Below are 21,268 nucleotides of genomic sequence, written 5' to 3' on the forward strand. Positions count from 1 at the left end.
CGTCGCACAGATAGAAATCAATATTTTTTATTCTAGAAAGTCATATTTATGAACCGATATAATTTTTAAGTAAAAACTTATAATAAATACACACAATAAATAAGAAAAGAAAGATATTATTATTGGCTAATTAGCTAGAATGAAACTAACAAAAGATGCATACACTTGCATAATTTTTCATATTGAAATAGTTCACACAACTGGACCAATTATACATGCATTCACTAACAAGTAACAAGTAATAACTGATGATGAGAATGGGCCTTAGTATGCATTCAAAATTCCATTCTTAACTGCATTCATCAAAGGATTCACGAAGTGATTGATATGATTATGCACTCATCAAATGATTCACAAAGTCATTGATATGATTATCAGAGCTGCCTCCTTCACTAACTGCTTCCCTAGACAACTTTTTCCATTTATTAGCATTCCTTCTAATCTCTAAGCTTCTCTCACCCTCCATTACAACCTTCAAACTAGTGACAAAGTCTTGCTTCCTTACAATTCCATTCTCATCCTCCTTAGGCCACACTCCCACTTCCCAAACATCCTCCAAAAACTTGGCATTGGACGATTGGTCAGTCCACTGTGGCAAACACACCACAGGAACACCAAGGCTAAGGCTTTCAAGGGTGGAATTAAAGCCACAGTGGGTCACAAAACAACCAATGGCTTGGTGAGTCAGCAATTCAAGTTGGTTGCACCATGACACAATTAGACCCATGTCTTTTACCAAGTCTTTATACCCACCAGGTAATTTACTCAGCTCAGAATCTCTTAAAACCCACAAGAAACTCACCCCACTTTCTTTCAAACCCCAAGCTACCTCTTCTATCTGTTCTGCTTTCACAGATGCCAAGCTTCCGAAAGAAACATACACCACAGACTGAGGGGGCTTTGTTTGTAACCATTTGTTGCATTCTTCATTTAGTGGCTTCCATAGACTTGCTCCATACCCGTTGTCCCCTTTAATCCTCCCATCCAAGTAGCTAGAAGGAATCATTGGTCCTATCATCTTTGCTGGAAAGAGATCGGTTAAGCCTGCCACTGCCTTTTAAAACCAAATCATCACCAACCACATCATAAACTCAATAAATTATACACAGGAAAATACTAAACAGCAAACACAAGAAATGGAAAAATAGTTAAACAACAACGATTTAATCTAGAAACTTTCAAGCTTTAGGTAAATTTCATAATTGGTTCACACTCTAATTAATTATAACTCATAATTTCTGCTTTATGTTCTAATTGTTTGAACTAGGTAAAACTGTACCTCTCCTTCTAAGGCTTCAAAGGTGTTTACAAATACCCAATCAGCTTTGTCCAAGTCAGAGAATTGGCTGAGCTTCATTGCCATGTAAGCAGGGTAGCTTTGTGGGAACTTCAGGAGACTAGGGAGAGCCCGGAAATCCAAGGGAGGAAGACCAGGAACAAGCAGGGGCAAGTCTTCCTTTTTGATAGGGAGTTCAATCAAACCATAGTGTATGCGACAGAATATGCTGCACTCTGCAGCTGAATTTGTAAAGAAAGTTGCACCATAAATGCCATGTTGCTTGGCCACATCAAGAGCCCATGGGAAAAACGCATCATTGACTATGCATGTGACGGGGTGGGGAGTTTGTTGGTACTTTTGTATGAGCTGAGACAAGGTTCTTGACCCGTTTGTTCTGAACGAGGTGAGGAAGAGTTCAACATTGTTGTTGGTTTGGGCGATGCCAGCCTCATCGAAGCCATCGGAGATTGGTTCCACGTTGATGTTTGGTGCGGTGATGGAGTTGACAGTGTAATGGGTGGTCGCAACTGTGGCCTTCACACCTTTTGAGGCTAACCTTTTTGCAAATTGTACAAGAGGGTTAATGTGCCCTTGTGCTGGGTATGGCAGAACAACCACATGGACCTTGTTGCTTTGTCTCTGTTGTGCCATCTCTGTTCTTGTGGGCCTGTGTAAGCCTCCTCCACCTCAAGAATCTAATTTATAGGCAAAAACAAATTTGAGGTGGTTTATTCCTTTATTTCATTCCTAGACTAGATTCACGAAATTGGAAGTTGACTGGTTTTACTCTTACTTCATTCAAGACCAAAAATAAATATAATTCCATAATAAGTGACTGTAAAAGTATAGACTCTTCTAGTCGGCTGGTTTTGAAAACTCTTACTTCATTATTTTATTTTATTTTTCGTTTTCTTTGAAAAGGTAGACTCTTCTAGTAATAAATAGAATATGAGGGAAAAAAATAGCATATTAAAATGGTTTGCATTTTTTTTTTGTACGAGACAGTTAAATTTAAACCATTGTTTTAATTATGAAAAGTTTTCAGAAGGTAAATTGCAAGTCTGCCGAGGACTTTTTTTTTTAGCATGTTCGATCAGTGTTCCAGAAGATACGAAACATGCAACTCAATACATAGGTTCATAGGTTGTTTCAAACAATCACAAGAGTGCAGCAGTATGATACCATCAGAAGGGTGCATTAAAATGACACTATCAGAAATACATCAGAATAACGCCAAAAAAAAAAAAAAGGTGTACCAAATTGAATGACACCAATCAAAATACTACGTTAATACAACATCACCAGCATTTGAATCGGAAGGGTATACATTAGTACGTTGCATCAGAATGGAACTTCAGAATAGTGAAGTCACTTAACAGATCGACTATCACAAAGGCAGTGAAAAAGTTATGTTGACAACTGCAATTATACAGAGCGGAAACGACCCTTCTCCAATAATTAATTTTTCATGCCTTTAAAAGGTGTTAGTCATCCAACCTTATGTAAGCTTTCAAGAGGAGAAAAATTCAAGTGATAAAAGAATACTTTTTTTGGGGTAGTTTACTGAATCTATGAGATTCTAAACACAGAGAAAGTTTCTTAAGTACATGAATCTCTTTGGGGGAGAGAAAACACTTATATATAGATTAGGCAATAGTTGAAGAAAGTGAATTGGAAGTGGGTAAAAAATCAGTTTTTGATGAGTTAGAGAGGAGCAAATAGATAAGAGCTAACGAGAAAGAGAAAGAGGAGTAGAATGTACCGCGTATGTAAGTGAAGGAGCTTGAGGTGTGTGTGATGCGTCACCAGTGGAGAAGTGGCAGAGAAGAGGTTGAGGTGTGTAGCATCTATCATGCATATGACAGTGTCCTTTTCTCTTTTTTTTCTTTCCATTTTTTAAATGGAAACGAAACTTCTGTTGCGTTGTGCGAGAGCTGACCTGACTATTTACTTTTTATTTATATAATTTTATATTTTATTATTTATAATTAAAATATATTTTTATTTTTTAAATTTTATAGTTATATAAATTAATTTTTAAATTGATGGATAATCATAAAATTATTTATATATTGATTTGAATTAATAAAATAAAATATTAAATAGTTTTTAAATTTTTTTAAAAATTTAAAAATTCGATCTATAAAAACTTTAAATTTAATAATTGAATTGTTAAAATTTGATGTAAAACATAAGATATTAAACAAAATAAATCTAAGTCTAGGTATCTAAACTTACTCCTAGATTACTCTAGGATCTCCCTCCTAAACTTATTGTTAAGAGTTAAGTTACTAAAACAACTGTAATTCATAAATTACTTTCGGTGGTGGAAGATAAATATTGTTTAAAGTAGTAAATTTTAAATCCTAAATTTATATTTTTGAAAAAATTGAAAGTTAAACTTTACCATTTTATATTTTCGAATGACTTTGTTACGAGAAACGAAACTGGTGTTGGCAACACGAGAATCAGCCCACTCCTTTGGGTCTTACAACTGCCTCAGTTCTACTTGCAACCTAACTATCTTTTCCAAAACAGTTATCAAGGGCACACCTGAAGATTCAGGCTTACAAATCCCAGGTTTTCATAAACCAAAATTTTCTTTTCAATAAAGCTCCAGTATTCTAAATTATATTTGCATGTGTTAAAAGAAATAACTACGGCATTCTAAAAACTACCAAAGAGATAATTTAGCCAGCCATGGTATAAGAAATACTTACAAATATTACTTATGAGAGGAAAAACAGTACAGACACAAAGAACACACTTAGAGAAACACTCTTAGCACACTCTAGATATTCTTGGATTATTTTTCTCGTCTTGTTCTACAAGTGAACTAAGGGGGTTCTTTTATAGGAAAACTAAATACTAAAAGACAAATCAAAGAACAAAGACACTATTGCCCCTTCAGTCAAGTGGGGTAATTACTACCACACATTTACTCTTTCGCAGGGCGACAGACTCTGAGAAAAGATAAAAATTACAACACGCCTTATCTAAAGTAGATTCTTTTTAGATAAGGGTTTTGTCAAGACAGCTGTCTTTGTATTGATGCTGTCCTTTTGTCTAGGTCTTAGTCTTCTATTTTGAGACTAATATTTCTTCATCTTCTCCGGCATCTTGCATTTCTGATGATCCGGCCATAGACTGTGTGTCTGTGGGTGTTTGTTGTCCAAAACATCCACCATCTTCGTAGATTTCTTTGTGTCTTTTTTCCCTTTGGAAAAATTGCACAAGTTTGTTGTTGTTCTCTGTCGGGAAGGGGATAAAGAACTTTCCGTTTTCTCCAGGGAGGAACAACTTTGTGTTGTGAGACTCTTTAATCAGGTTGAAATCTTCTTCATCAGTGGTTGAGAAGAACCCAAAGGAGATATGTTCACTTAGGACTTATCACTATAGGGATTAGAACTCTAACTAGATCCTTTGTAGGAGCTAAAGCCTTCCTTGTCCTTTTTGATCGAAGGTTTAGGGATAACAATTCTCAGGCCATAATAGGGATAGTTGAAGTTGACCTCAACCAACCTGTTTCCCTTATATACATAGCTCCTAACTTTACAATGAATCTTGCAAATTTTATTCAAAATATAAATCTGGAAGTACAAACTAGAGGTTTTGGAGAAAATTTTGAAGGAAATAATCTCCACTTAGATATAACCTTTATAGGAAGAATAAGTGATCATATATCTCCCAGATATAGGATCAATACAAATCCACTGATTAGTTCTCTAGGATCAAATGGAATACAATTTCTTCCACCACAAATCTTTGAATCTAGAAGAAACCAAGGAATTGAATGGCAAACCCATCTTAATTCCGGATCCACTAGAACTGCTATTACAGCACCACAAACAGCCATCATGACAAACCGAAGAAACAACCTTTCTATTAGGTTTGCAGATTATGATGACATAGTTGAACACAATCCCGAAGAAGAAGAAGAACCGCCTAGAAATTCTTTCATGAATTTATGGACAGGATATTCTTATATTCCGGATTACACCCAAAACAAAGAAGAAAGTTCCTTAGGAAGAAGCCGTCTCTCAAAAGAACTGCTCATTGCAGTAGAAAAATGGGAAAAACAAAAGGAAGTTGTTTCCCAAAGTTATAAAAATGAAATCTCTGACTCTGAAGATGAGGAAGATGATTTTATTTTTAGACAAAAACTTTTCTCACAACTTAGTGAAGAATGTGAGGAAGAACAAATTATCCTCAAAGAAATCGAGGAAGATTTTGATTTAGAAAACTGGTTGGAAAACGATAAAAATTTCAAAAATAAATTAGTTTTTGAAAAAGAAGAAACTAATTCTGTAGTTTCTGAACCAGTTTCCGAAATCCAATCTTACAAAGGTTTAATGGGAGATAGTTACAATGGTAGTAGCGTTACAAACCAAATCCACCATTTTGACTATAGCACCGAAGACTACAATCTAGGATTTATCCCTAGAGAACAAGTAGTTACTCCTACAGATTTCTCCATAGGAGATAACATAAAATCAAAAGGGAAAAGATTGCCTATAGAACCCAATTTCATTATGCCATCTCTTCTCTTGAACATAGGAAGTGTTGACCCCCAACTCTTACCTAATTACATAGAACAGTGGACTTCAGCTGTTATAAGAGACTATAGGATTCATCATGAAAATCATGTTTCCAATAGTCAAGATATGATTGCCTGAGCAGAAACCTATCTTGGAGATATAGCTAGAGCTTGTTGGGAATCATTCAAAAAAAAACTTTTCCTGACCAGGTCAAAACCAATTTGATCGACCCAGGACCAAACATTTACAATTTTTGTAGTGTTATACAAAGAATCTTTACAGCCCAGTCCGTAAACGATGGTAACACAATTAGACAAAGAATTTATTTAGGAAATCTAGAAAGACTTTCCATAAGTTACTTTGGAAAAATAAAAGAATTTACCCAATATTATCTAATGTATGCTTCTATAGCTGGAGGTTTTACAGATAAAAATTTAGGAGAAAAACTTTTCCTAAAACTTCCGGGTAAATTAGGTCAAAAAATTAGAGATAGCTGGAATGATGATCAGGTAGATCCTGTTATGAATAATTTAGCTATTAGAATACAACACATCATGAAAGTAATGGAAGATACCTTCACAAATATCGCCATTAACAAACAGATAAAAATGGCAGACACCGATATCTGCAAGCAGATATACACACCCCAACAATACCACAAAGAGGTTAGAAGAAAGAAACCTCAACAAAGGTATTCTCCTACCCCTAGAATAAACAACTCTAGGAAGAAACAACAAACTCGTAGGTACTCCATTAGGGCATCTAATGCTAGAAAACCCACCTTGAATAAAGACAGACATGTTAGAAAAATTAAAAACAACAAGACATACACCAAGCAATTGGAATGTTTTGCTTGTCACCAGGCTGGTCATTATTCTCGTGACTGTCCTAACAAAGCCAATCTCTTCACTAGAGATGCTGAACCAAAAACTCTGAATTTTCTGAAGAAATTGATAATTCTTATGAGTTGGTTTTAACAAATCTAGATGTTGATTGTTATAACTGTATTAGAATTAATAAGGTTATAACATTTGATAACATATAACAAATTATTGATAGGTTAAATAAATCCAGTATAATAGGAGAAGATCCTACAAAGTATTGGGAAAAAGACCCTGTTATTTGCAAGCTTGATATAATAAATCCTGATCTTATCATCAAAACAAAAGATATTCTTTATGGGAATTTCGAACAAGATGAATGTAGATCCCACATAAAAGCACTTCTAGATCTGAAAGTTATTGTACCCAGTACAAGCCCTCATAGGAGTCCGGCTTTTATAGTAAATAAACACTCCGAACAAAAAAGAGGTAAGACTAGAATGGTATACAACTATAAACGTCTAAATGATAATACTCATATAGATGGTTATACTATACCCTCAAAAGAAGTCTTGATAAATAGAATTCAGAAAGCAAAATGGTTTTCTAAGTTCGACTTAAAATCAGGATTTCATCAAGTCAAGATGCATTCTGACTCTATAAAATGGACTGCATTTTCTTGCTCTGAAGGACTTTTCGAATGGAAAGTCATGCCTTTCGGACTAAAAAAATGCACCACAAATTTTCCAAAGAAAAATGGATAATATTTTTGGAGAATATAAAAGTTTTACTTGTACATATATAGATGATGTACTAGTATTTTCAAAAACAAAAGAAGAACATTTTCTTCACTTGAAACAAGTATTACACCTTTTTGAAAAATTTGGTTTAATTGTTTCAAAATCTAAAATGGAAATATGTAAGACTCATATCTCCTTTTTAGGAACAGAAATTGGGAATGGTAAAATAAAACTCCAACCCCACATCTCACAAAAAATTCTTGCTTTTCCCAATAAAATGGAAGATGTGAAAACTCTCCGAGCATTTTTGGGATTACTTAACTATGCAAGAAATTTTATAAAGGACCTAGGAAAATTTACTGCCCCTTTATATAATAAAACAAGTTTAATCGGACAAAGGAATTTTAATTCTGAAGACATAAAGTTGGTTAAGCAGATAAAAGAAATGGTAAAAACCCTCCCTTCTTTATCATTACCCCTCGATTCAGACTACCTAGTAGTTGAATGTGATGGTTGCGAAATGGGATGGGGTGGTATCCTCAAAAAGAAAAAGAACAAATTTGAAAATATTTCCGAAGAACAAATATGTAGATATGCTTCTGGGAAATATCATACAAAACCACAAATATATTCTACCTCAACAGATTACGAGGTGAATGCTGTCATCAATAGTCTAAAATCTTTTGAACTATTTTTGATAAACAAAAAAGAAATTACCATTAGAACTGACTGTGAAACAATTGTGGCTTATGGTAATTCACAAATAAATTCTGATAAAAAACCGCATAAAAGATGGCTTTTATTCCAAGAGTTTATCTATCATAATGGGGTAAAAATAAATTTTGAACACATAAAAGGAATAAAAAACATTGCTGCTGACATTCTCTCCCGTTTTGCAGGAATGGTAGACAATGAAACCATCTAAGGTTTCATACCCTGGCATGCGACAAAAAATGAAGTTTGGTAACCAAGAGTTGCCAATACTAACAAATGAATTTCTCTACCTTGGTAGAGAAAATACAAATGAAAAATTCAATTGCATAATTGATAACATTTGGAATATCCCCAGATGTACTGAAACAAACGAACAACTAATTTGTTCAATTAAAAAAGGTATTATTTGTGCCCTGTATAAATTTTGTATAACAGACAACCAAGGAGTTCCACTCCTAAACAAAGCCTCTCCGTCAGGAAAAGGATATACATATTTTGTCTTGTTATCTGGCCCCTACAAGGGTGTTTATAAAAATTTTACCGACTTGTGCACTGCCAAGGAAGGTTTACAAAATCCTCGTTACAAAGGCTTTTACTCTCAAGAAGAAGCAGAAAAGGCTTTGGAACTAGACACCATTGATTTGACAAAAATAAAAAAGGCTCTGAATCCAGAACCTGAAATAAATGTCATTCATGCAAGTTTACGAAAACCTCAGCCAAATTCGTTTAAGGAGGCTGTGAGACAAAACCCAAATTCTCCTCAGGAATTGAACCTGAAGAAGTTTTTGGTTCTACAAAAGTTTTTATCAAAAGCACACAGAGATCCTCATTCTGTTACAGGTTTATATGTAGCCGTTAAAAATTACTTCAACCAAAGGTTTGCCTGTATAGAAGAATCTCATATATGCAAGGAAATCAAAAATGGAAGATGCCCTTGCAAAATCAAGTTTTTGTTCAGAAAGGCAAAACTTGATCTAGAAAATTTCAGGCCTGTCATCTTCGAAGACTTGCCTATAAACATTAAAACATTACTGGACTATGGATGTTTGGATTCTGTTCTCATCCATCCTACCGAAAAGTTTGATGGTTTCGACCCTTCAATCAATGAAGCCATTAACTCAATACAAGCAATCTTCATGTGCCACTTTACTGTGAAGATTGTTACCTGTCCAAGTAATTTTTCAACAAATCAGTATCCAACTCATGTAATGAAGCTGCTTACTGAAGGACACAAAGATTATCCAGGAGTTTTATACCATGATGGGTATGAATCATGGGACGTCCAAGGAAATTCACATTATCAGTATTGCCTATACAGAGCTCAAATAATGGGATACAATTGGTTCTTCTCAACCACTGATGAAGAAGATTTCAACCTGATTAAAGAGTCTCACAACACAAAGTTGTTCCTCCCTGGAGAAAACGGAAAGTTCTTTATCCCCTTCCCGACAGAGAACAACAACAAACTTGTGCAATTTTTCCAAAGGGAAAAAAGACACAAAGAAATCTACGAAGATGGTGGATGTTTTGGACAACAAACACCCACAGACACACAGTCTATGGCCGGATCATCAGAAATGCAAGATGCCGGAGAAGATGAAGAAATATTAGTCTCAAAATAGAAGACTAAGACCTAGACAAAAGGACATCATCAATACAAAGACAGCTGTCTTGACAAAACCCTTATCTAAAAAGAATCTACTTTAGATAAGGCGTGTTGTAATTTTTATCTTTTGTCAGAGTCTGTCGCCCTGTGAAAGAGTAAATGTGTGGTAGTAATTACCTCACTTGACTGAAGGGGCAATAGTGTCTTTGTTCTTTGATTTGTCTTTTAGTATTTAGTTTTCCTATAAAAGAACCCCCTTGGTTCACTTGTAGAAAAAGACGAGAAAAATAATCCAAGAATATCTAGAGTGTGCTAAGAGTGTTTCTCTAAGTGTGTTCTTTGTGTCTGTACTGTTTTTCCTCTCATAAGTAATATTTGTAAGTATTTCTTATACCATGGCTGGCTAAATTATCTCTTTGGTAGTTTTTAGAATGTCGTAGTTATTTCTTTTAACACATGCAAATATAATTTAGAATACTGGAGCTTTATTGAAAAGAAAATTTTGGTTTATGAAAACCTGGGATTTGTAAGCCTGAATCTTCAGGTGTGCCCTTGATAACTGTTTTGGAAAAGATAGTTAGGTTGCAGGTAGAACTGAGGTAGTTGTAAGACCCAAAGGAGTGGGCTGAAGTAAGACCTCTAAGTTGCCAGAAGATGCAAGTAAACTATTTTTCCTTATCACAAAATCCACGTTATCTTTTCAAATAAAAGGTCCAGGTTTTTCATTATATTTTATATTGTGTTAAAGATTATAACTCATTGTGTATTTCTAAAAACTATCATACTTATCTCTCTGACTTCCGCTTCAGCATTATCTACTCTGATTTTACCTATTTTGTTTAAAAATCCCTAACTAGGAGGCCCTGCCACCTTTCCTGGAGTATTTTATGATATTTTATTTTCGTAACGGTCATTTACATATAATATCATATAATCTTCCTTTTCCCCATCTTTATATTGCAATTTATTTTTATAACTAATATAGTAGTATAGTTACTATTCCTTTTCCTAGATTATAAATATAAAAAAAAAAAAAAAAAAAAAAAAGGACACTCCTTTTTTTTTATAACAAATTTACACTGGTACCAGTTTTTGCTGGTATAACTGGTGTTGGCAACACGAGAGAATGAGAAACCAGTGAGAGGGATTGAGGGAATGTGAAAGCGTAAGCGGGAAGACACGAATTTCACAGATAGTTCGAGGCAACTCCGCGTTTACCATTTTATCCTTCTCTTTCAAAACCATTATCTCAAATGGAAGATTGCAATTACCAGATAAACAAGTTGGTTACTTGATTTCTTATGATAAAATCTTCAAATTGAGTGCTTGGAGATTATAAAAAAAATGCTAATTAGTGTCTTAGCCGGTGAATAGCGATGGTCAAGGAATTAAAAACAGAATTTCTTAATTAAAAACTGTATCAACATTCAACACATTCTTTTGTGTTACTTTATTGTAATTTGTAATGAAAAGTTATACATATTGATTTGTTTTTTTTTTAAGTGTTCTAAGGATACTAGTTATCAAAACTCTTAGAATTTCAAAAGGAAAGTACGTATTTCCATGGGACCAAGCTCAATTACAAGGTTGACATTGCTGACAGGGCCACCCCTAATTCCTTCAGATTCATGCCCCTTGTCCCCTGCAACATTCCATGTTTTCTTCTTCATTTTTGACTTCTCTTGATTAGCTGATAAACTAACCTCGATCAACTGCTTTATCTGCATAATAAAGCACCAATCGTCCATAACTATTCACACGGATAGTAAAATTTATAAAAACTTGATCCAAATGCAAATGTTTTCTTTAGTGGGGTTGGAGCTAGGGAGAGAGCCTTGTGTACCGTTTTTGTGGCAAACATTTTCTTCAATTCAACTTTGGTCAAAGTTGAAAGGTGAGCATCTTCACCAGACTAATCAAATTGAAAGCATGAAAGAAATTGATGAGTAGATTTTCAGATGAAATAGCCACAACAGCAGAGTCAATACAAAACAAAATATTAAGAGGATAATGATATTACATTATTTTTATACCTCATATAGATGTGCTAAACGGAGAAGCACCATTCCATTATCCAACTCCTGCAAAACTCCCCAAGTTAGATAGAAAGAAAGATAGGTTCAAGTGTGTTATAGCAAGTCTTGCTGTAATTTAGTCTACCTCAAGAGTTATCAGAGCAACATTGAGAGGTAAGCTGTAATTAGGGTCAATTACAGTTCCTCTGGTCACATGAAAGGCCTTCCAATTTCCCATGTTCTGATAAATAAATCCCTTAGAATATGTAATATGTGGAAGATCAATCCCTGAATACATGAAGTAACTGTAGCTAAGTCATACCTCATGTGCAAAAGCCAACAATAGTGGTGAATAAATTTCCTGACCAGTTGTACGGCGCCAACGTGAACCAGCTCCGAGGTTGTGGATGCCCATATAATAATTTCCTCTTACCTTAATACAAAGAACAAAATATTACAGAAAGGGGATAGATATGGGAATTTCATACACTGTATTGTATATATGGAGAACATTGTAAGTTTGATTTGGCTTCCTTTTAATTAGGTACCATTTCCCCAGAACTAGGAGATATAGTATTTTATCTAACAAGCACTTAAAAGCACAAGTTCTTGCACCGTAAATTGTTGCAGAAACCCATGTTTGATTGAACTATACAAGATGTAAGCTTCTGAAATTTCATAATAGCTTTATACTTATATTCACTCTATTTTCTCTATAATTCCGGTCAACATGTACTGATGTACATCTTGGAAAACGGAAGAACATAGTTAATTTACAGTTTTTCTGCGATGGCCAGTGGAAATGAGTGTTTCAATTCATATTTTTAGCTTCAGCCAAAATAATAACATAAAACTAAATTCCTCATTCAATCAATTATTGAATATACGTTTGAATATCAGCTAATTAGAAGGGTTGTCATACTGTTAGTCCTTGACATTGATCATGTTGGCAAACTTGTTCATTAAGAGGTTCTTCTACTCCTCTGCCATCATCATAGAGTGTGCGCCTATGGTAGTAAAAAACAATTACTAGTTTATATACAAAATGAAAATATAATTCAGTTTAGTTTTGTACCTATGAAGCATCAGTTCCACTTGACCATCTTTGATACTACCTCCTCCAGTGGCCCGATCAACTAAGACTGATAATTCAGATTTCTTATCCTTAATATAAATTCCAAGATTGAGCTGAACGGGATAAAATAAGTTAGAAGTGTTTTACATCAATCAAAAAACATTTTCTAAATTCAACAACCTAGAATTAGCATTCCTCTATCTGTAATTCCAATGACTTGTTACCCATTATTGGATGGCAAAGAAAAGTGTAGGTTAGATTTCTTTTCTTCAATTGGATATTGGTTATTAGCAACAAAAGCCAAATTCCCGAAGAAATTAATTGAGTAAAGAAGTTTACTGGATAATAGTTGCCTGCAACTGGTTCATTAACTTGAAGGGGCCAATCATCCCTATGATCTCGAACCTGCAAATTTTTTCTATTAAAGTCATTTATTTTATTTTATGTTTTTTATCCATGGATGACTAAACCGAAGAAAAATGTAGAAAAGACTTACCCGTTTCAAAAAATCTCTTCCATTGGAATCAGTATAAAACTCTTTGTTTGTAACCATATTTGCTGTCATTTGCGTGATCACCTCTTTCCCAATTCCATCCTCTATAGGAATTGGACCAATCTTTAAATTTTTAAATAAAAAAAAAATACTGTCAGAACCTCATTTGTTGTACTTCTTTTTATAACTTCACAATCCATATTAGGCCAATTAACGTACGCGATATTTTATTTAGAAGCTATACCTATATATATATATATATATGTCTGTATGTATAATAAATAAATAAAAAGTGGTTTTCCACAAGGTAGACAACGTAACTTACAGTGTATTCAATCTCAGCATGCTCTTTGTCTTTGTAAACCCTAGTAACCTAAAATTAAACAAACAAGAAACCAATAGGTTATACATGGTTTAAACAAAACCATGTAGAGTACCTCCTTATAAATGGATTTTATGTGCTTTTTATGTTAAACTTTAAAATTTCCCCCACCCAATGCTTTTTATGTGCTTATCTTGAATTTTAAATCCTTTGTTATTCTAATCTTATTGTAATGCTAAGTGAAGACTACAAAAATGATCATCTCGTGATATCCTATAGAATCTAATATGGCTCACTGTTTTATCCACGTGTACACGTCCAATTCATTTTCAATATTTAGTTGCATATATGATTATGTATATCACGTTTTCACTTACTGTACATTAAGAAAAAGGTTTTAAGTTCACCTCCTCTAAACACAGACATGCAACACCCATGATAATGTGTCACAAAATCCGTACTTATATGGCAAGTAAGAATATATAGGTTTTACTAACCTGGCAAGTAAGAATGTATAGGTTTTACTAACCTGGTAAATCCAAGAACTAAACTTCTGATGAACCTCATCAACTAATGGTCCCCGGATTATCTTGACGGGCACCTGTATTATAGCAAACAGATCAAAATGCATCTAAGCAGACAGAATATAAAGGTATCAAGTACGGACATATCTTCTCTTTCAACTTGTTGGTGTTAGACAAGTTTTCAACATCAATATCTTCATGACTCGTATCAGACACTTTTAGTTAGGTGCTTAATTCAAAAATTACTATTTTTGTTGGTTCAAATACTTGAACTTACACCTCACAGATTCCTAGAGATAAACACACACTTGAGGCGTTTCAGCTTAAAATTCAACTTAAGTTCCGTATACTTTATATGTCCAAAATTTGCCTTTTTGTCCATGTAAAAGTCCATACTTTATGCATATAAACTATAAGGAACTTATAAACTACGATAAATAAAACATTGAAATATTGGTGAGTTAACCGATTAGAAGAAGAAACTTACTGATCTGGAAACGATATTTGGAGGAGCTTTAGGCCGAAATATATATGCACCAGAAACCTGGAGAGATACCAAAGTTGATATTGCATCATACTCTGCTGTTTTAATTTGTTACTAGAATGAGTGTGTGTAGAAAACAAAATCACATACCTGACGTTCGTCTGAACTATTATACCATAGATAACTTTGTTTAATTGGTACATCTACCTGGAAAATATTTGAAAAGTAATGAAATTTTTTCACTAAACGCTTCAAAATATATCTTGATAAAACCAATAGTGACAAATATTGAAATGTATTGCTTCCTTAATTTGTAAGTTGAACTAAAGATGATTCTATGCATAAATTTTTTTATATACATAAAATATTGACCTTAAAATAAATATGAATAATATGTGTAATATTAGATTTATCATTTGTGATTTTATACTAAGATTCACATGAATTTCATCTAATAATTGAGAGTATATAAGGAGAGTGTAAGAGTGTCTTACTAGATTTCTCATGTATATTTTTCCTTTGGATAATGAAGGAATCATTATTCTAACTAGGTTATAACATTTTTTTATTTAAGTTGTTGATTATGATTAGACTTTTTTTTTATTACATTGAAGACCACTAATAATTAATATATTAAGTAAGAAAATAAATCAATATAAATATAAACTATATTATATTTTGTTTAGTACATGTTCTCTTATAGTATTTTTTTTATAAAAAATTATCATATTTACACATCTTATGCTATAATCGTATTTATATATTAAATTAACACTAACTGTGAACATTCTACTGTGCTGAATGAGCTTTAAAAATTACTTACACCAGTTCTGGAATTATGCAACCGTATGAGTTGTCCAGACTCCGGAGAAAATGAGAGTTTTAAATTTCCCGGTCCTACTTCAATGATATCATTTTTCTGAATGTTGAGGTGTGAGGGAAGTCCATTTCTGCTTTTGCCTAATTAAATTGAAACAAGTAAAGCATATGAAAAATGCTGAAAATTCACATGTTTCTTCAATACCCGCAAACTTGATTTTACATAATCCTGATATTAGAAAATTGAATCTAGTTTGCAAAAAAAAAAAATTAAATTGTAAAATCAAGTTGAGTTTTTTACTCAAATAATACTATTTAAAAAAAAAAATTACCCAAATAGCAATTGTACAAATTTATTTCTCCAATTATCACCATTTAGTATTCACGTTCAGAACGGGCCGTTCCAGATTAAAAAATAACACATAACGAATGGATCAGAACGGACTATTCTGGATTCAAAATTAACACATAAAAAGTGAAACCAGAACGGGCCGTTCTGAATCCGGAACGGGCCGTTCTGACCTATAAATAAAAAAAATTTGGTTCGATTTTCATTTATCAAATACCAAAATTCAGAAACTAACATCAAATAATTAAATTTATTGAATATTAACATTATAAATATAACTAAATAAATTTATTAAAATTCAACACAACAATAAAGATCAATGGTGGCAGAAACTGATTATGTTGTTCTCTAATGTCCATCTCTGTTTTAATCCTACTAGACTTTAGCCAACCCTTGAAAGTTCTTTTGAGTTCTGGATTTGGCCACAAAGTTGGACCAGTGTAAGTAGGCCAATAATCTTTATGTCAGAGCTGTCCAAACTGTCCTTTGTATACCTTTGCAACTTATTATAAGGTATATATGAGAGATATGTAGGTTTGATAGTCGTAATGTGCATGTAAGCATGAAGCGAGTACATGCGAGCAAGGGATAAACTTTCTGGAACTTGCCGCAATCACACCACATTACATTTAGTTTTACTGTAAATCTCCTAGCGGGTCATGCGAGCAAGAGATATGAACTTTCTGGAACTTGTCGCAATCATATCACATTTCATTTAGCCTTATTGTAAATCTCTCAGCGAGTCAAACTTCTCTCGGATGTTGCAGTTCTTTCAATTTTGTGGCCAAGTCCAGAACTCAAGAAAACTTTCAAGGGTCGACCAAACCAGGATTAGAACAGAGATGGACATTAGAGAACAATATAATCATGTAAAAAATTGTTCCTATTGTCACACCCCTGGTCACACTAGGAAGACATATCCAAATATTGGTCATGAATTTAGTTTCCACCACTATTGTTCTTTATTGTTGTAATGAATTTTAATAAATTTATTTAATTATATTTATAATGTTAATATTCAATAAATTTAATAACTTGATGGTAATCTCTGAATTCTGGTATTTGATAAGTGAAAATCGAGAAAAAAAATGGTCTGAATTTATAGGCCAAAACGATCCGTTCCGGATTCAGAACGGCCCGTTCTGGTTCTACTTTTTATGTGTTAATTTTGAATTTGGAACGACTCATTCTCATCCATTCGCCATGTGTTATTTTTTAATCTGAAACGGTCCGTACTGAAATCAGAACGGCCCGTTCTAAACATGAACAGTAAATAGTGCTAGTTGGGGAAATAAATTTACCACACTTGCTATTTGGGTAAAAAAAAATTAAAATAGTATTATTTGAGTAAAAAATTCAATCAAGTTTGTGCTAATCAAATGTAGGTGTTGAGTACATTTTAAACATATAACTGTGCTTAGAAAATGAGGGTACTTACCTTTTTTTGCTGTATCCGAAATGAAATACGTATTCCATCCAAGTGGAGGTACCGAAGCCTGAAATTGAAGCCAGTACTTCGGAGCTTGTTTGGGTGACAACCCAACATAGGCTTTGACGTAGAATTCTCTTAAATTTGCTGTAACATTATCCACTTTTGTATATTGTGTTTGAATGTTATTGCCCGATGAATCTTCCACAATGAAATTAGCATCATTAACCTAGTGCAAAAGGTCCCCCTCAGACATAAGAATGTGGCAGTTCTAATCACACAACAAAGTGAAACAAATAGATACCAACCGGTATTCTGACAATGTCAGTACGATTCCATCCAAGTGGATTATACACCAACAATACCTGGCATCAAATCATTAACAAATGATAAATAAAATATTAACCAAAATTTCTAAACAAAATATGGTAACATTACCAAACTCTTCCTTTGTGGAATACTGTCTTCTGTTGGTGGGCAATAACTGATATTGAGTAATTGACACTGTCAAAATTAAATAATGAGTGAAAAATTAAAAAAATAAATAAATAAAAAAGATTAAGAAGTAAGGATGGTAGGATTAAAATTCATAATCTACAGAGACAATGTTTACATAAGATGGGAGAAGAAAGTCCTAAAATTATATATCTCAGTGGCTTCCATAACGACAGAACATACTTTAACATGTTCATATGATTTTGTTCGTTACATGGACAAAGGTATTTGAATCAAATGTTTAAAGCATTCAATTAAGAAGAGACATTATAGAGGAATATTTTGTTTTATAAATATTTATTACCTGGGAAAATGCCGATGCATGTGCTGAGCATTGAACCCCTAATCTCTTGCTAGTAAGACAATTCAAAGAAGAACTAACAACAGCCTCAGCCTACAAAAAAATCATTAGTTTTAGAAAATTGTCCTTGCATACAAGTACCTAAGTTAAATTGGAAGAGATGAATCTCCATACCCTTGAGGCTCCAATAGCAAGTCGTTTTGCATAGTCATTAGTTGTATGTTGCATGGCAGTGCCAGAGACAGCATCATGATGTTGTGCAACGCCTAGAGCATCTCCTAGGTCTAAAGTGTGGCCTAAAGTGGATTTCTTTCCAGCAAAAACTTCAAGTTGACGTGCTGCCTATATACAAAAATTAGCAAGGTTTTAGGTTTGTTGAAGAGAATCACACAAGATATAAGTTTAATCTACCCAAGTTCATTTTGATTAGAAAATCAAAGAAATGTGAAGCCAATGTTATACCAAATAGTATCCACTTAGGATCCTAACATATCGCTTAAAGGCAGGGCGACTAGTGAAATATCCTGTCCAATAAGCATTAACTCCATCCGCATACCTATGATAAAAATCATCAATAATCAATCTTGTTCTTGTGCATTAGCATATATCAGAGTATAATCTACTTCATTGGCAAAAAATTTTAATAGATCCATACGGGAAGTAATCATCAGTTTTCAGTGGCCACAGTTGATTTGCAGCATTTTTTGCATCGGTGTAAATAGATGGAGTAGAATATAAAGCATTCACTCTGCCATCCTGACAAGATTAAAACACAAACATGTATTTATGGCCTAATCATTATACAAAAAACAAAGTTAAAAATGGATTGTTTTGTATGCATCATGAATACAAACCTTATTAACATGGTGAATTAGTTTATCCATTTGCTTGAACCAAGTCTCTGCATATTGGTACTGGAAATCATCACCCATTGTCCACATGATATGGTTGGTCCTGGTCACATTTGCCTATTATAGGTTCATGACAATTATAAATATGCACATATTTTGTTTTTTTACTAAGAAAACTACAGAGTGAATGAGCCTACTTGTGTAATGGCAGCAGCAATGAAATCCTTGACTCGTTGTTCAACATTGTAATCAAACAGAAGAGGATCATCCTGCAGTTGTTAATTGCAACATACAAATGTGCTTTAACCAAATAAATATGTCAGCACAACATTTGCAATGTTCAGGTTTTAATAGTAAAATGCAAGAACCTGTACAGCGACAAAGTTATCATTGACTTCAAAATGAAAACCTCTTGGTGGACTATAGTGAACAGGAAAAGTGTTGGCAAAAATCTGCAAAGTAAAAAAGGTAAACTAATAAAGAAAAATATATTCAAAAAAAAAAAAAAAACAGAACACAGAAACCAAACCTGAGCTGAAGAGCCGAATGTCTTGGAGCCACGCCACACAACTTCAAGAGTCTTATCAACTTTGCGCTTAGCTCTGTCCTGATAATCAATCCTAGCGAAATGCAGAGAGTCAAAGCCAAGCTGTAGAAACAGTATGTAAAAAGATTACTCATTTGCTGTTAACCACAATTATTATTATGAGTTCAAAAGTAGGGTATGTAATTCAGTAATTCATACACAGAAAAAAGGAAAATTGACATGACATTGATAAGTGATATATGATGTACAAAAGTGTTAACATTTTATTCTGGGAAATAAAGTGACAGAAAGAGAAGAGAGGAACCTCAGCACCGAGCAAGTAAGCTTGAACAGCAGAGTGTCCAAAGGGGTCAATCTGCCAACCTGCACGAGGGACCTTGTTGAATTGGTTTTTGATGAAGCGGTGACCAAGAGTGGTTTGATCAATCATGTCTATGTAGTGGGTTGTGGCTTCATCATGCATGCACCAACCACCATTTCTACACCACACAAACACATCTCACTCACATCCTCGACTCTATATATAGTTAAATGATTGTAGTTTAAGAACTGTTAGCAATACAATGTCTGAAAAATTCTTTTGAACACTCTTTTTGATTGACTGAATTTTTTCTAACACTCACACCCTTTTTGAATATACTGTTCTGATTGAGTGAAATTTATTGAAAATCATAAAAGTTATGGATTTCACACCTTATTAATATGTCGTTATTTTGTAATTTTCAAAAAAAAAAAAAAAAACCAATTAAAGGGTGTATTACCAATATCTCTCTTATAATTTTTGTAAATACGAGTTTTCATTTGATACAGATAGATAAATAGACAGATACATAAATGTCACACTCACAACTACTTACATAAATTCTAGCTGGCTAGCATCCACAAGCTTTCTCACTTGTGCCTGTGTTTGTGGAGTTTGTTCCATCCACCATCTATGGAAAAACGCCTGCCATTCACGGAAACTCTTTCAATCCAATAAGATATCATAAGGTTTTCATATAGATTATGATCTTGACATCATTTAAACATGATTATGTTAGTAAGTGGTAACTAAAATAAAACTCCACAAACTGAACTGAAAAAAACACTAGACACTGAGCTCCCACATCATACCATCTCAGCGAACACAAACTTTCTATTTTGGTTACGCTGCAGGGCCGTAACCACCGAGTCCAACACATTCTCCACACATGCACTCTGCAAAAGCAAAACAATTAACCATGAAAAACACACACACATGCTTCAACAAAAATCAGTGCGCAAAATTATAAGACTAACTATAATACTGTTGTTGGACCCAACATAGTATTGATCAACGGTTTTTAGCCAACCAACATCATCATGGGAATGAGCAACTAAATGAACATTCAATTTTCCTGGCATTACACTTGCACCTGTATTGTACTTAACACATATTACTGTGCCACATAAATAAAGCAGAAGGATAACACAGAAACACTCAGATGAAACTATGACCACTCTCTTTGCCATTTCCAACCCCCTTAGTAGATCTGCTTATTGTTTAGGAGTGTAGGCTTGAGAAGGTTTAAATTGAAGATCATGAAACTTCACCCTTGGAATAATAATTAGAAAGAGTCTCTTGCAACCACAGGAGTCCAAGTTAGGAATAAAGACTCCTCTCTTACAACTCGGTGAACAAAGCTCAAATTTCTACGGTAAAAATATTTATATATGAGAAATGCTATTTTGTTTGAAAACACAATTTAATGCATCTTGCACCCAATCCTTATTTAATGACTCTCTTTTATTTTTAATGATTTTTAATAAGTTTTAGTAAATAAAAATAATATATTTATGAAAAATGTGTCAAAAAATAATCATCTTTCGTATATAATGTTAAATAAC

At 33.6% G+C, this 21,268-nt stretch overlaps 2 protein-coding genes across 4 annotated transcripts; both read right to left on the reverse strand.

Annotated features, from left to right (window-relative positions):
* Nucleotides 1-100: 100 nt before the first annotated feature.
* LOC109800656 (UDP-glycosyltransferase 74B1) lies at nt 101-1,930 on the reverse strand. Its single transcript, XM_020361471.3, has 2 exons — nt 1,280-1,930; nt 101-1,054 (listed from the first exon to the last, which is right to left on the reverse strand). The coding sequence occupies exons 1-2, from the start codon at nt 1,928-1,930 to the stop codon at nt 332-334; spliced, it is 1,374 nt and encodes a 457-aa protein (XP_020217060.1). The 3' UTR covers nt 101-331.
* A 9,145-nt stretch (nt 1,931-11,075) lies between these two features.
* LOC109800655 (alpha-mannosidase) lies at nt 11,076-21,154 on the reverse strand. Of its 3 annotated transcripts, XM_020361466.3 has the most exons (29): nt 20,681-21,143; nt 20,516-20,599; nt 20,260-20,348; nt 19,707-19,881; nt 19,385-19,504; nt 19,224-19,307; nt 19,053-19,124; nt 18,859-18,972; nt 18,660-18,760; nt 18,467-18,560; nt 18,179-18,346; nt 18,008-18,097; nt 17,647-17,712; nt 17,517-17,573; nt 17,218-17,437; nt 15,435-15,571; nt 14,762-14,818; nt 14,615-14,671; nt 14,133-14,204; nt 13,607-13,654; nt 13,285-13,404; nt 13,128-13,193; nt 12,789-12,901; nt 12,636-12,720; nt 12,036-12,146; nt 11,859-11,954; nt 11,732-11,779; nt 11,542-11,610; nt 11,076-11,419 (listed from the first exon to the last, which is right to left on the reverse strand). In XM_020361466.3, exons 1-29 carry the CDS (start codon nt 20,891-20,893, stop codon nt 11,231-11,233), a joined length of 3,015 nt encoding a protein of 1,004 aa, XP_020217055.1. In that variant the 5' UTR covers nt 20,894-21,143; the 3' UTR covers nt 11,076-11,230. The 3 variants fall into 3 exon arrangements, 2 of the variants coding, with proteins under 2 accessions (XP_020217055.1, XP_082923081.1); XM_083066955.1 differs by lacking the exons at nt 12,636-12,720; nt 12,789-12,901 and having other exon boundaries at nt 20,681-21,149; XR_014430725.1 differs by lacking the exons at nt 11,076-11,419; nt 11,542-11,610; nt 11,732-11,779; nt 12,636-12,720 and having other exon boundaries at nt 11,936-11,954; nt 20,681-21,154.
* Nucleotides 21,155-21,268: the final 114 nt, after the last annotated feature.

This window comes from Cajanus cajan, chromosome 11, assembly GCF_000230855.2.
Source record: "Cajanus cajan strain Asha chromosome 11, NIPB_CcT2T_4, whole genome shotgun sequence".
Classification (NCBI taxonomy): Eukaryota; Viridiplantae; Streptophyta; class Magnoliopsida; order Fabales; family Fabaceae; genus Cajanus; species Cajanus cajan.

What these genes read in the sequence shown, in the direction of transcription:
- LOC109800656 (XM_020361471.3), bottom strand. Translation starts at nt 1,930, where the DNA reads ATGGCACAACAGAGACAAAGCAACAAGGTCCATGTGGTTGTTCTGCCA. An exon ending in TTGAAGCCTTAGAAGGAGAG is followed by an intron (nt 1,055 to 1,279) that starts GTACAGTTTTAC and finishes TGGTTTTAAAAG; the next exon opens with GCAGTGGCAGGCTTAACCGA.
- LOC109800655 (XM_020361466.3), bottom strand. Translation starts at nt 20,893, where the DNA reads ATGGCAAAGAGAGTGGTCATAGTTTCATCTGAGTGTTTCTGTGTTATC. An exon ending in TTGCTATTGGAGCCTCAAGG is followed by an intron (nt 18,098 to 18,178) that starts GTATGGAGATTC and finishes ATTTTTTTGTAG; the next exon opens with GCTGAGGCTGTTGTTAGTTC. An exon ending in TTCGGATACAGCAAAAAAAG is followed by an intron (nt 15,572 to 17,217) that starts GTAAGTACCCTC and finishes CAATTTAATTAG; the next exon opens with GCAAAAGCAGAAATGGACTT.